The sequence below is a fragment of the Tachysurus fulvidraco genome, chromosome 1, assembly GCF_022655615.1.
Source record: "Tachysurus fulvidraco isolate hzauxx_2018 chromosome 1, HZAU_PFXX_2.0, whole genome shotgun sequence".
Taxonomy (NCBI): Eukaryota; Metazoa; Chordata; class Actinopteri; order Siluriformes; family Bagridae; genus Tachysurus; species Tachysurus fulvidraco.
In genome coordinates this window covers 32,365,352-32,380,304 of record NC_062518.1, presented here as the reverse complement: position 1 = coordinate 32,380,304, position 14,953 = coordinate 32,365,352, and the positions used below count along the sequence as shown (strand labels likewise).

The following is a 14,953-nucleotide window of genomic DNA, read 5'->3' as shown; positions in this document are numbered from 1 at the left end:
TTTTTTTTTTTCTTTCAGTGCGGTCGTGGCGCATGTCAGCACAGCATGTGTCATGGTCACCAGGCACAACTTGTTTAAGTGGTGCCAGTGAGTGTGTGTTTGTGTGTCCACGTGTGGAGGGTTGCGAGGCCTAGCATGTTGGATTGTAAACACACTGTTTTAAGTGCGTGCATGTGTGTGTGTGTGTGTGTGTGTGTGTGTGTGTGTGTGTGTGTGTGTGTGTGTGTGTGTGTGTGTGTGTGTGTGTGTGTGTGTGTGTGTGTGTGTGTGTTTGTTAAATAAAAGAGAGAAAGACAGACAGAGAGAGAGTGCTAAGCAGGCCGCTAAATGATACTGTGGTACCCCTGTTGCAGTGAGTGAGAACCTGCTGGGCAGAAATGTGAAACTGCTCTTCACAATCAAGGGGAAAACCATCCAAAAAACAAGAAAAACAAACACAAAAGTGATTAAATAAATGTCAAAGAGAGAGACATTCATTTAATTCAATTACTGGTGACAAGCCACAAAAAATGAGAGCACAGAAATGGGGGTTTTTAGGGTGAGCTGTATTTGGGGATTCCCCTCTCAGGCAACAAATCTATGCATAGGCGACATGAATGAAGCGGGAGAATAAGATTGGCTGCGTGGTGCACAATAGCCATCGGAGCCAGTTTGGCTATAGAGTCGAGTCTCTAGGCTCTGAATAGTGCCTTTCATAATATGTGTGTGTGTGTCTGTATGTGTGTGTGTGTGTGTGTGTGTGTGTGTGTGTGTGTGTGTGTGTGTGTGTGTGTGTGTGTGTGTGTGTGTGTGTGTATGTACTTTGAGTACTTTTATGATTTTATGGGTGTCTATGTGTATAATGAGGGGCCATGTGTCTGGGGCTTTTATTATAAATGTTACTGCACCATGGAGGACAAAACGGGTGTGTATGTGTGTGCACTTAATAAAACCTATCAACGAACCCTTCCGTTGAGGGCTTCACTGTAGTTATGGATAAATGCCATAATCATTTGCTCCGGCTTGCCAAAACTTGTAGAGAAATAATACTAGACAGTACAGCAGAGGCAGGCTTTGTGTGCCAGCTGCACTTTGCCAAGGTCACTAAGTGGGCAAACTGCCTAATGTTGATACAAGGTGGTCGAAACTGTCAGAGTGAAAACAGGGCACTCTGTCACTGTTCCAAGAATTAATTCATGTAAAACTTGTAAAAGATGCCTGGTACTATGCACATTTCCAGACTTAAAGGGTATAGGGTTAAAGCTAAAATTTAAAGCTTAAGGTTTGGGGGGGGGGGGGGGGTTAAAGAAGCTGCATGTAGCTTAGCAGTAAATGGATTTAAGGTAAATCCACAGATTACAATGTGTAGATTGTTTTGAATTTACTGTACTAGATTTCCAGATGTTTGGCCTGAAAGGTTAGGCGTTTTGACTTTTTCCAAAATGGCCTCAGGAATTTGCACAGTGGTGGGTGAAAAATTAGTTCGATCTCTGGTGCAGGTTGGAGTCCAGACATGAAACTTTATCTTGCAGCCTCTTAAATTCAACCTGCTACGTTTTTCTGTAAGTGCACAGGATCCAGTACAGGGATTTTAAAGGCTTTATATTTTCAGGACCAATATGAACCAATTGGATGGCAAGTATTAAAAAAGTGAAGAAAGAGATGAAATATACACTCTGACCCAGGTTACAACTCAACACTAGAAGCACTTTTCATCAGAATCAAGAGGACCCTTTAAATAACCTTTAGCATATTTGGACACACTAAAGAAAATTCAGAATTGAACCAACATTATGTTTTATTAGTGACCACAGTTTTGGCTCCCCCCCTTCCCCTAAACTTTTGAAGTTGTTTTGGATGTCAACTATAAAAGACGAAAAATGGAAAAATCATTGAAATGCTTTTTATACTTTGGAATGTCTGGAGGCTTGGCATGTAATGGGTCAGCAGTGTTCCATGTTTCGCAATGACTGCATCTTAGTGAAACAGGCCTCTGTTTGACAGTCATCATAAAAAGTAACAAGTGATTGTGATGTCTGTTGACATTGGAAGTTCAATAAGCCACTCAGATATAAAGAATAGCCTTATTTTGTGAATGTTACCACAGTGCTTAGTCAGTCGAGGTCAGTATTTTTGACAAAGTTCAGTGTCCCGCAAATATAGAAGATATGTGTAGCGGTGTCACGGATACAGACTGAAAATTAAGTGCTATTAATTTTACGTAGGAAAAAACAAAATGTAAATGCTTGCTTTGCTAGATATATCAGTAATCAGTATATACACATGGAACAATGGGAACTAAAAGGATAATAGTTTATAGATTTCCCATTTAAACTGAGTAACAGTTTAAACAGCATTATTAATTTCCATGTAATTAAATAGCAAATTCTAGAAGAAATTGTATTGCTGGATGCTGTATAGTCTGCACACAGCATTTATTGTTCAACTCACAAATTAACAAATTATTTGAGATTCAGAATTGGGCTTTCCAAAAAGCAGTCATCCCACTAATGGTAATATTGCATAGCTTGTCTCTATAGGTAACTGACTGCATCCCTGACAGGTTTAAAAGCCATAGCACATTCACAATCAGAAAGAGTTTTATTCTTTATTTTTTTAATTGTTTGTGATAAGTCTTCAATTTTATTGATAAAGAACTACTCTAGATATTTATTAATTTTTTTGCAGATTTAAGGGCTGTTTTGACTTCTTTGGGGAAAAATGGGGAAAGCAATGATTAACTCCTAAAGTCAGGACTTAGATTTAGCCCTAAATCATAGCAGCGTTTTCAGCATTATGGAGTTTTTCTTTTTTTTTTTTATTTTGCGAATGTGACAATAAGTAAAGCTGTGTGTTTTTTATAATAAGCTTCAAGACTCTAAGTTCTATACTAATTTGGCGGTTTATACATGTATTGTTAATTTGAGGTTGTTTGTACATACAGTACATTAACACAGTGCTGAGGCACAGCACAACTGCTGTATCAGGAACTGCTCGGTCCACCGCCCTTAGTCCAACAAGGCACAGCAAGAGTGGCGTCCTTGGGATCATGTAAAGTCTACATGCAAATTTCATTAGTGGAAAAGTGACTGAAAAGCACCCCCTGCCCCTTCATCTGCTCCTGGCTTTGGCTTTGGGGGGATATACATTGGGAATCTTTTAACAGCTCTATTTACTTTGGCTCTATCAAAAGAGAAAATTCAGGTTTTTGATCATCTGGTTTGAATATTTTCTAATAAAATAAATACTTTGCAGAAAAAGAAACCTCCAAGTCTTGGCCTGGAGAGTCAGTGAGTGCTACATTTGGTGTGTGATATAAACATGCATTTGTATCAAAGGGCCTGCATAGTGTAGGACAGCATGACTCACAAACAGTTATGAAGACTAACCAAACCTCTGCTATGGAAACTGGGTCATATAACACCAAAGAGTTTTACCATGCCATTGAACCATCTTTTGCTCACACAGTCACAATTAGTCACACACACACACACACACACACACACACACACACACACACACACACACACACACACACACACACACACACATATATATATAACCCATAATTCTTGTAGGCAAAATAGAGAGAAATTTAGGTCGGTGTTGAAATCTATTGGCTTTCTGTGTCTCAACATAAACAAATGTTTTACAACAAAATGTAATAGCAGTCTGTCAACAGGGGGTATAATGTCCCAGGATGATCAGTAGTCAGATTTGAACTATTCTGCCTATTGGCATACCATAAGAAGAACATGGACAGGAACTCCACCCAGACAGTGACCTGAGCTCAGAATCTAATCAGCGAACTATAGAGCTCTGAGGTGGCAATGCTGTCCACTGCGTCAACATGCCAACCACTAAACTAATCAGATTTAGTGTAGTAAAAAATACTTGTTTAATTTGAACTTAAATTGAGAGAAGTTTTTTTTTATTCTTGATGACTAACATTAACTACTTTCCTGTCATTCTGCTATGAACTCTAAAAGCACTAAAATCCAAATGGACAATGTTTTGAACATTTATTTACACAATAGTATAAGGGATAAATAAGGGATAAAGTGTGGGTAAGAAGCGTGTTAGAAAAGAGTTGTGGTATTATCTTCACGGTCCATAATCAGTAGCTTAACAGAGTGATACATGTTTATACTCCCCACTTGAATCCATTGCTGTTTATGCCTCAGCCATTATTAAATAATTTGGGTTGAGTGATGAGTTCAACCAAGTTGAATTTTCAACTCAGTTTTCTGGTGAATAAAAACGATAACAAGTGACCATTCTAAGCACCTGAATCTCTTTTAGTTAAGTTGGTTTATGCACAACACCCATACAAATCCACAAATACATCTTACAGGATACACCTTAGAACAACCTTTAAACTTTAGACTTTGGACTGGTATCCTTCCAGTTACTGTAAAAACTTTACCTAATTAGTACAATTTATGACTGGTGGAGACAGCAATACTTTGGAGCACCATTTATTTAGACATATTTATTTTACTATATTTATGACTTTATAGCCACAGCTACCCTGAAGTGGTATCATAATTGGGAAAATGTTTCTGTTTTTCATACTCTTCTCCCCAAACAAATAATCGACTGAAACCAAAGTATTTCATAAATGTCCCACATGAAAATCGCAGAGCCTAAGAGCTGGCTTTCATTCTTTTGTAACATTTTTAATTATTCCAGTATATCTGTTATTTTTTATGTTTTGCTTGTGTTGTTCTTGGTTATATGTTAAAATCTATTCAGTGTGCTAGGAATGACTATAACTCATTGATTAATATATTGCAAATAGCTGATGTTTAAAAGCACTGGCTCCTGGACAAAGGACATAACATAAACCGAGATTAAAGTACAGGCAAACATGTATCACTGAACATGCACATACAGTACATGCAGGGCCACACAGAGGAAGTAACACACATTTACACAAGACATTGGTAGGTATGTGTCCACAACATTTAAATTATAAATACGTACATGGAGGCTGGAGCGAGAGGGCGAAATGTTAATAATAGCAGAACTGGTGCCATCTGCCAGCTACAAACCAGAGGCATAGTACATTTGTTAGTAGGTTAAATTAATGCACATTATCCAAAATTGTCATAAAAAAAACACAGTTAAAAAAATAGTTGAAAAGAAAAATCACCAAACAATAATATATCTATCTAGCTCTGTGTATATATATCTCATAGTGTGTAATCAATCACATTCTGTATTTGGTATGATAAGATGAAGATGCACTGGTACTGTTTAAGGGTAATACGATCTTATATTTTAAATCGGAAAAAAAGATGCTCACATATAAGACTCAGTGCAATAAGAGTATGAGGTGAGGCACAGAGGCAATGGCATTTTACAAGCATCCACATAGTTATGCAGCTATTTTTCTGTCAAATTCCTAAATCCACTGATTGAAATTGTAATCTGATGAGTTGCTCATTTATGTGTCTTCAGGAACTCTTTAATCTACCCCAGGTACTGTAGAACCCTGGAGCTCTGGAAGGTAGGAGAATTCACCCCAGATGCCAGTCAATTGCAGATCACCATGTACACACTGATTCACATAGTCAGTTACAACGATTTGAAATTTAGCCAGTTCATACAGTGGTATATTTCATAGGTGGGAGGTGGGAAAAAACCTGCAGACACAGACAAAACTCCAAACAGACAATAAACCAAGCTCAGGAATGATCCAGAGACTGTTGAGATTGTGTAGTCTGCAACACTCTACCCACTGTGCTACCCTTAGTTATTTAGGAAAGTGACCTTGGATTTGCAGTTCACAAAATTGCTATTTTTACATTGAATGATTAATGTATGTTTATTTCTGACAGGAGAATGACTCATGATTTCTATATTTTGGGCAACATTGTGATTTTCAGCACATGTAAATGTCACTATGAATTCTGGACCTTTGAATTGCATTTTGCTGATGAAGAAAGACAGTCATATTTCCATGATGGATCTCAAGAATGTGGTTTCCCCAAGAATAACTCTAACAAACTGTGACCAGGAACAAATAATGTGCAAATCTAATGCACAGACATGACATATGATGATATCACATCACAGTAGTAAATATTAGCAGTTAATAAAGCTATTGTATTGTATTTACGTGAAAGAGCTAAGCTCATATTAAAGTATCACAAAGTAATCTTCTGAAATAAACATTGGGTGGGTAATGAGACCCTAAAAGCCAAACAAATAATGGAAATTTGTAGAAAATAATAAAACTTCCAGTAAAAAACATAAAATTGTACTTATCAGTCAATTCCGAATAATTTAGTCTACGTTAATATAACTCATGTTTTGCAGAACATCATAAGAGGAGGGTAATGGATGTAGGTGTATTTGCACTTAAATGTGAAAGTTTGGGATCGAGATGAAGGTTTATAATTTGTCAGTTAGATCATGTGAGTGAGATAGCTCTGAATCATCCTCAGAGATGTATACTTGCCAGGTTGCCAATAAACACCAAGCAAACACAACCACTGCCAAATCAATTAGACTGCATGGTATGCCTTGGAAGCTAATCAGATTGACAGAAATATTTGCTTATACACTCATCCAAAACCATCATTATAACCACGTCAGACTTAAATACTGGGGTGTGGGGAAAAACAATATAGAAGAACAGTGTTAGAACTGTGGAGCTTTGCCCAAAGAATTGTCATTCCATGTGCTAGCACAGAATGTTCAACACGAAACTTTGTCAAATTCAGCTATCCTTACAGTATATCACAAAAGTTAAACAAGAGGTTTGTGTGGTGGCATCGAAAAGTGCCTAAAGGGACTGATTTTACGCATACATCAGAACCCACGTATAAACAAACAAAGTTTAAACAGGCAAAGTCTTTTTAGGTCACAGAAACAATCCACCACTTCCAAATCAACAAGATAATCAAGCTAAACAAGCAAATCATCCCTTGCCAATGCTTCAGCCTTGTTCTGGTGTGGTACTTCAGAGAAGGACCTGGTTACAGAGGTCTGTCAGCAAGTGCTCCCTTTTTTCCTAGAATCGACCTCTTCTGTCCTCCTCCCAAAGCCTCCTGCTTTGGGAGGAGGACAGAAGAGGATGGAGCAGGGAAGGGGAGGGATGGTTCCTGTGGCGCCTGTGGTGAGCAGGCAGGAGCGGGGGAACGCAGTTGCCCACGACAACGACTCACCACATCAGAGGCAGGCCTGAACCCTAGCAGCGCCTTCTGCAGCCTAGTGCCAGGACATTATGTATACAATAACAGAGGCAGCTTTACAAGGCACTCAAAGGAACAGCTAATTAGGAACAGGGCCATTCGTTTTCTGTTGTCCTCTAATGTGGGGCAGTTGCATTACAGCACATTACAAACGTACACTTGGAAAGTATCAATAGACTGAATGGGCTGGATCACCTCTTCACATATAATAGCACAGACATCCTCCCTAGCTGTAACCTAGTTGTAACCCTACTGGCAAATCCACAAAGGTATAGCAAAGCTGATCATACTCGAGTGTTCTGTAGGTGTTCAGCATGTCCCATTTTACAAACCATTCTCAAAGCTCCTCTACATAGGTAACCACTTTTAATACATCTTTCTGCAGTTTTTTCTTTAACCAAAGAGTAACGTTTGCATCTATAAAGCCACTAAGGGTGTGTTAAATTTCCAGAAAAGTTGTTGCCTTTGGCCGTCAAAACCTTCACTGAGTGACAAACATGCTCCTTTTAACCAGAAAGCATTTTTCAAGGAATACAAGATCCTAGTTCAGGGTACTATCTGGAGCCAAAGTGGAGTCTTTAGGGAAATGATGGGGGCTCATGTTTCACTTAATGCACTGGGGAGTGTAGCCCAAATTTCTGCCCCCACGGCATAAAACACAAGGAATTCACAGATGTGGAAATAATTCAGAGCACTGAGAGTTTTTGGCCCACTGTAATGGTGTATGCCTGGTATAACTTTGTACATCTAAATTGGTTATATACACAAAGTTGGACATGACCCTCTCATCATCAAGCTCAACAAAACAGTCCACTCCTTTATTTGATGTGACAGGCTAGAAGGACTGGCCCTGTTATGAAATGTCAATTCAAAACCAAAAAAAAGTCAGCAAATAACTACTACTCATCTGAAAGATGACAAAGTATAGACTATTAGATGATATGTGGCTATATACGCCAAAGAAAACCTGGGTTGGCCTAGCTCAAATCTACAAAATCTCTACAGTATCGCCCCTATCGAGGGGAAAGTCTTAAACCTTTAAACAACAGAGTGGCACAAGATCAAATTTTTCTTTTTAGATTTTTTTGCTTATTTATGCAGAGGATCCCATTAAAGTGGCAGGAGTCATTTGAAGCTGAAATTCTAGGATTCAGATCAATTTGCACAGGGTCATCTATTTGACTGACCTGTTGAAAGGGAAATGTCCAGCTGTTCAGCTGCTGTGTGAAAACTTTATCTCAAAGCACACATAATCAGTGAGTCTGGATTAACAACATGTGGCCATGCATCTAGCCACATACAGTATAAGTTAGCACATATAAGCATGCACCTGCATCCATAATTAAGCATATAATAATAATAATAATAATAATAATAATAATAATAATAATAATAATAATAATAATAATAATAATAATGTCAAAAAAAAAATGTCAAAGACCATAATATGACCTCCAAGTAATGTGTTAAGATACATATATCATCAAGCTAAATCTGCAGCACATGAACATCTAGTACACCCCAAAGCCCAGCATCTGTCTCTTTACTGCTCCCAGAAACTTTTATGATGGACAGAGATGAGAATCATGAGGAGATTTTCACATGGATAGCTGTGGTTGTGGTTCCCGTTTTATTTATTCTGACCCTGAACAAACCATCTGATGGCGGTCCTTTGACAAGACAAGCCAGAAAACAAATGAGAGAAAAATGTCTCCTCCTACAAACGCAGAGACCTAAATAACCCATTTTGCTGTCATTGCAATTCAGACAGCTGAATTCATAGAGGGATTTAGAAGAGGTATTTACTCTGTATTTAACAAAATGCTTACTTAGTCAAAAAAGAATGGTCATCTTTCATTCAAAGTACTGCATTTCAATAAACAATTTGCGTATCAAATGATTGTGATATTATAGCAGAATGTAAAGCCCGGTTTGAAAATCAACAATGTAAATAAACTGCAGTCATAACTGCAAAAAATGCCAGGGGGAACAAGTCATCCATTCAATCCAAAATTAATTTGGTTTTCATTTATTTATTCCAGTAACTAACCAAACAAAAGGTGAAAAGGTCAGAAGTAAGAAATGGAAACAATTTTCCAATTTTCATAACCTCTCTTGATCATTTTTTATGATGTTAGTATGTATTTGGTGTAGGGGGTAATGTTTTCACTCTGAAGTCATGGCAAGCAAATTGATAAAAGCTACAGGACGCTGTATTAAAATCTAGATTCTTTTTGATGTACACTGTAGGAGGTTTTATTAAAAGCTGTGGATATGGGTTCTAAAAGGCATTTATTAATTATATGGGTATCTATTATTTCCTTGTTTGCTTCCAGCAATTCCTTAACAATTACTTCACTTGTTAACTATACAGAAACAACCTTGAACATAAACATTAATAAGAGCATGATGATTCAAAAGCCTTAATTTTTGTTGAGGTGGGGGCATTGATTAGTGTGGGTCTACACCATGAAGGGGTTTGGGGATGAGCTACAGGGGTGATGATAAATGGGGCACCTGAGCCCTGTTGTGTCATGTATAGTTATGTAATTTCTCTCATTCTCTCTCTCTCTCTCTCTCTCTCTCTCTCTCTCTCTCTCTCTCTCTCTCTCTCTCTCTCTCCCTCTCTCTGCACAGTGATTTGAGTGTGTTTGTGTGTGGCCGTGAGCAAAGCAAAGTTTTATGTTACCGCCTAACTACACTGCCAAGGAATGGACCCAAATTAGGAAAAGCTTACATGTGCTCTTACCATTGGTCTGCTTTATTCTATGAGTGGCATACTGTTAAGATTGTTAGACTGATTCCAAAAGCCAGGAGCTGCTCACAGACTGAGACCAAGAGCCAAGAGTCTCCTCGCCCAAGCTGTCCAGTTGTACAGGAGTGTTGCCTGTGCAACAACATCAGGTTTTCTTTGGCTAGCAAATGCAGCACTAAGAGATCTTCAAACTCCTCCAAAACACAGCTTTACATTCTCCCACATGTTTCACAGCTCCTGCGAGAATTTACTGTTACCTGACCCACAGCAGCCACAGAAGGTAGAAGGTTTGTTGTTTGACTTTCAGATGACACTTCTGAGTAGGGAAAGTGCCACAAACCCAACACTCTAGCTGAATATTGTGTGTCGTTTGCTGGCCAAGAGAACCTGCACGGTGTCATCCCCAACCCCGAACTGCTCCTACCCCATTATTGCTCTGGACCTTACAGTGTTCAACCTTTCTGCAAGTGACATAGAGTACTGACACCAGATCTGATGGAACAAAGTCTGATTCAAGACAAGACACTAGAAAGCATCTGGTAGGTGAAGCTGAGTTGTACTCACTAGGATCTGCACACATATCTTTTGCTGCCACCAAATGGATTGAATACAGAGCCCAATAACATACAACAAATGTAGCAGTTAATCCACATCTGTTCCACTCGGTAATTTTTGGAACAGATTTGGTTCAGTTAGCAGCAGACGTACATTTCTGCTACTCAGCATTTTTTCTTAAACTGTAGAGGTAGTCCTTGTGACAGAGAGATGAGCTGGAGCAGCAGTTTTCAGAAACACAAATCCCACTCCAGTCCCTCTTGGAGTCCATCTCTCACCATCCCAAAGAGCAGAGGTTGCCAAGCTGTAAGCAACATAATTTGACATGTTTTCTCCCCTGCTTGGGCTTTGCCTGAAGAAAAGTGGCAAGTATTCAAGTCAAACTGGGCTAAATGCTTTAGTCTGGAGTAACAGAGGAGTCACAAAGTGACTGGAACAAGTCCAATGTATTTGTGCCAGAGGTGTATGGAGTGGTCAGTCTCTGTAAGGTGGATACAGTTTGTATTTGACTCTGTATGAGATCTTGATGTAGTATCTTGAAACCACATAAAATTGTGTGCAAAATTAATTATTGCAAAAAAAAAAAACTTCTACTTTATTGAGGAAAAAATAGAGAATGTGCTGTGATTTTCATTGATTTACAAAGATGTGAGGAACAATAAGTATTCAGTCATATTCTCTAAATATATTAGACTCCTATTAGATAATTAATTAGTCATTCTTTAATTTGTTTGCTTTAAATTGGCTCACTTTTTTTGCAACAAACATCTCATTTTAGAGAATCAACTTAAGCACCTCTATAATGCAACTGAATATTCAGTAAGCTTGATGTAACTTTTAAAACTAAAGTCGCCGAATTAATTTGCTACCTCCTAATACTTTCTATTTCTATGTCATGCCAGGGCAAAGAACTGGCCAGTGATCAAAACACAATTCTTATAGGCAGGGTGCGGCAAATGTTAGAAATGAGACATAGGTTCCGTTGTTAAGAAATTACCCCTTGACTCTGTGTTTAAGGGTGTGTTCTGTATATAACATCTCATAAGATCATACCTCACTTACTGTAAGTGTCCAAAGGGAACCAAGAGAAACCAAAGCTACGTGAACCCAGAACTACCAAAGAGCAGCCAAAAGAATTACACTCATGAAAAAAACTTATGTAATCAAACAAATCATATGAGTCTGTCACACTTAAGTAAGCCTTAGGGTTAATGCTCCTTTTAGAACAATGTTAGTCTGAATCAGCGATGATGGCATTCTCATCCATACACCCAAGGGTCTCAAGCAATGGACTTTCCCATTTTTGTTTGGTTTGGAAATTATACTCATTTGTGTTTCAATGAGACCTCTAACTAGTAGACAAAAACAAACTCTACCTGTCCAGGAATGAGAGGTTCCTTGTCATCAATGTCAATCAGTATGTCATCTCTTGGTGTGTGAGGAATAGTTTCTGTAAAGGAAAATGAGTGAGGTCATTTTTAATATATTTCAATTACCTTTTTCATTCACAATCAAATATACTCTCCAAAATGTTCTCACCTAGCTCTTCTACTGATGGCTCTACATCCTGGTTCTCAGGCAGGCAGCGGTATGCCTCCAGAGAACGTATGGTGCATTGGCCCACCACTGGCTTTCTGCCAAACTGTCGGTTGTCGATCACTTTGATCACCAGTGGAGGCATGTAGAGTTCCTCTCTGGGCAGCCGCTGGGTATAAAAAAGGTCACAAAATGTAATATAACAATAGAAGTAGGTCATTTGTAATCTTAATGTGGGCTAACCCAACTGGACTGAACAGTTATGAAAATGTTTTTAGATAAATTGACAAGTGGAATAATGGGAGGAAGGTCACTAATCTTTTGACACAGAATGAAGAAAAAGATAAATGCCTCTGTCAGTGCTGACTGCAGTGCGGTGCATGGCTTTGGAGTACAGTATTGTTGTTTTCTCCATTTCACATGCGATTAGAGAGAGGCTCATCTCACTGCCACAACACTCGGTGCAACTAACCAAAGGAATGATGACATGGTGAGCGTCTGTCTCGTGCTTGGCATAGAGTTGTCTCTAACTGACAGTGAACCGTCAACATTTCCAGCCAGCATTTGTTCCACACAAAGCCCTTCACCGTAAGATGAGACTCCATGCATGCTCCAGACCGTTTAGAGTTAGGTAATTACAGGTTGGACTTGCTTGCGTGGATTGTTGCTGTGGCAGTCATTGCAGAAATTAGGTCCAATAAAGTATGCCAACAGACTGAAACCCATGTCAAGGCTAATGATATTGATGTCCTTTATTGCCAAAACTGAAGTTTTTAAAAATGTCCAAGCAAAAAATAAAATCCAGTACCGAAATTAGATAGTTATAAAGCTATATTTAGTTATTGCTTAGATAATTAAAACTTTAGTGGCTACAAACAAAATAGATCAATAAAACTACTGGATTTGATAGGCTGATTACTTTAAACTACATTGTGATGATTATGATGAATAAGCCTAAAATGTACCACGTCAATGAAGAGTGTGTTGACTTCAAAGTTGGGATTCTTCTTAGTGTTCCTGATGACACAGGACTGTACCATGCAACCTCCACATTCAATCTGCAGGCTCGGGGAAGTGACACTGGCCAGCTGGAAGCTCTTAAGGTTACGCACCCCCCATGCCAGGATCTAAAATGGTCATACATTGAAAGTCATATTATTTGTGATATTTGGGTGCTGGATAATATGCAGCTCAAATCCTTATTGATCACTATGCAGTTCTCTTTGCCTGTATTGAACTAACCTCAATAGCAGTGCGCTCTAAGACAGGTTTGATGCCGTGTGGCACCATGAAGACATTTGGCTCTCTCTGGGGAGGCATGTTCGGCAAATCGGAGTCTTCTGGCTACAAAACACAAAACAGGGCTTAACGATAGATGGACCCATATTAAAATAATGCACCGAATTGTCAGATTTGCCCTGTGCACCTTAATATTGAACCTTCTTTATATGTGATCATATGGGAAACACTGTAGCTGTGCGACTCACAGTACGTACAGTGCCTGAAACTACACCATGCAGCCACATTTGGAGATGGGTGAGAAAAAACACATATGTTTTAGCTCCAGATTGCACAGGAAATCGGTCAAACACTGTTATGTTAAATATTAGTTGTGGTAAGCCAATATGCCAAAAAAATGAAACCCTGATTGTTAGCAGAATTGAATCGCAGCCTTTGGGAGCAATGTTAAATCTAATGTCACTGTTACATACAATGGCATATTGTTTAAAACATGGCTATATTTCTCACATCTTTAATAGTACACCATGTAATGTTTCAGTGTCATTATTTTGACGTCCAAAAATTTGCCCTTAAATTTCCCCAACCCATTAATAAGAAAAATGTTTCCCAACACTGATACCAAATTATTTCCAAACACAGAATGCAAGCTTTAGTTAGAAGCATGTGAGCAAGTGTCGTATTAGATGATGCACCGTCTCAAAATTGCGGGAAATCAATTTTTTTTTTCAATTATCTAAATTGCCGACAGCCCAATGGCTTGTTTTAATGTTAAGCCAATTGCAATAAAGACAAAGTAAAGCTTTTAGTAAAATGAAAATACAAGAAAGTGGAAGCTTCACAGAACCTTCTTAGAAAATGATCCAGCACATTTCAATGTCACTGTTTTCTTGCCCTTTGAGAATACTGGTCTAATCCAATGTAAATTTACACAGATGTGAATATGATGTTAACATATTGCAGAAGAAATAAAAAATCTATCTATGCCTTGTGCGTTTTTTTATGCCAGTAATCTCACCAACGTCATAGTATCTGACATAGTGAACCAGTATGAAGACAGAGACTTCAAAGCCCTTCTGTTCTGAATAAATTCAAATTCCAATTTTATTTCACATTCCCAACCATACACAGTACAATGTGTAATAAATTGCTTTATCGACTGTTTGAGTCATAAAAATATAATCAATAATAAAAATATACTACAAATATACTGACAGCATACAATAAAATACAATGAAAATAGAATTTAGTCTGGTGGTGGATCGGGAAGAAGTCTATAAAATAATGCAAAAATGTATATATAAATGGAGAACAGTGGTAGAACAGTATGACTATAATGATTATTAGGGAATAAGGGTGTCTACCAAATGTCATAAACGTAAATGAATGACTTACTTACAGTAAATGAAGATTTACTGTACAATGTATTCCACAGGTAAATAGACAGACCGGATCCACAGCATGCTATAGATCTATGTAAATATTGACTGTTTGACTACAGACATAATTGTGAGTTACACTCTCAAGGGTTCCTCAAGACTTACAGTATTTGGATGTATAAGATAAACCCTTTGTGTATACAGTTCTACGCAGACACCTTAAATGTTTACCCCAGAAGAACAAGTCAGAAAAGAAAGTTAGGACTTTTGCATTTCAAACTGTGCATCATTCCCTCATCCCTTCGTCA

General features: G+C 38.2%; 1 protein-coding gene across 11 annotated transcripts in view; it reads right to left on the bottom strand.

The window, feature by feature from the left end:
- Nucleotides 1-14,953, bottom strand: part of dysf (dysferlin, limb girdle muscular dystrophy 2B (autosomal recessive)) — a 71,195-nt gene that overhangs the window by 18,362 nt on the left and 37,880 nt on the right. For 7 of the 11 annotated variants that reach the window (XM_027134375.2, XM_027134382.2, XM_027134374.2 and 4 more), the window contains 5 exons: nt 13,270-13,371; nt 12,993-13,154; nt 12,031-12,196; nt 11,868-11,941; nt 4,966-5,025 (listed from right to left, as the gene is read on the bottom strand). In XM_027134375.2, coding sequence (XP_026990176.2) covers nt 4,966-5,025; nt 11,868-11,941; nt 12,031-12,196; nt 12,993-13,154; nt 13,270-13,371 — 564 coding nt within the window. The remainder of the gene's footprint in view (nt 1-4,965; nt 5,026-11,867; nt 11,942-12,030; nt 12,197-12,992; nt 13,155-13,269; nt 13,372-14,953) is intronic. The other 4 variants (XM_027134380.2, XM_027134383.2, XM_027134378.2 and 1 more) reach the window with 1 other exon arrangement.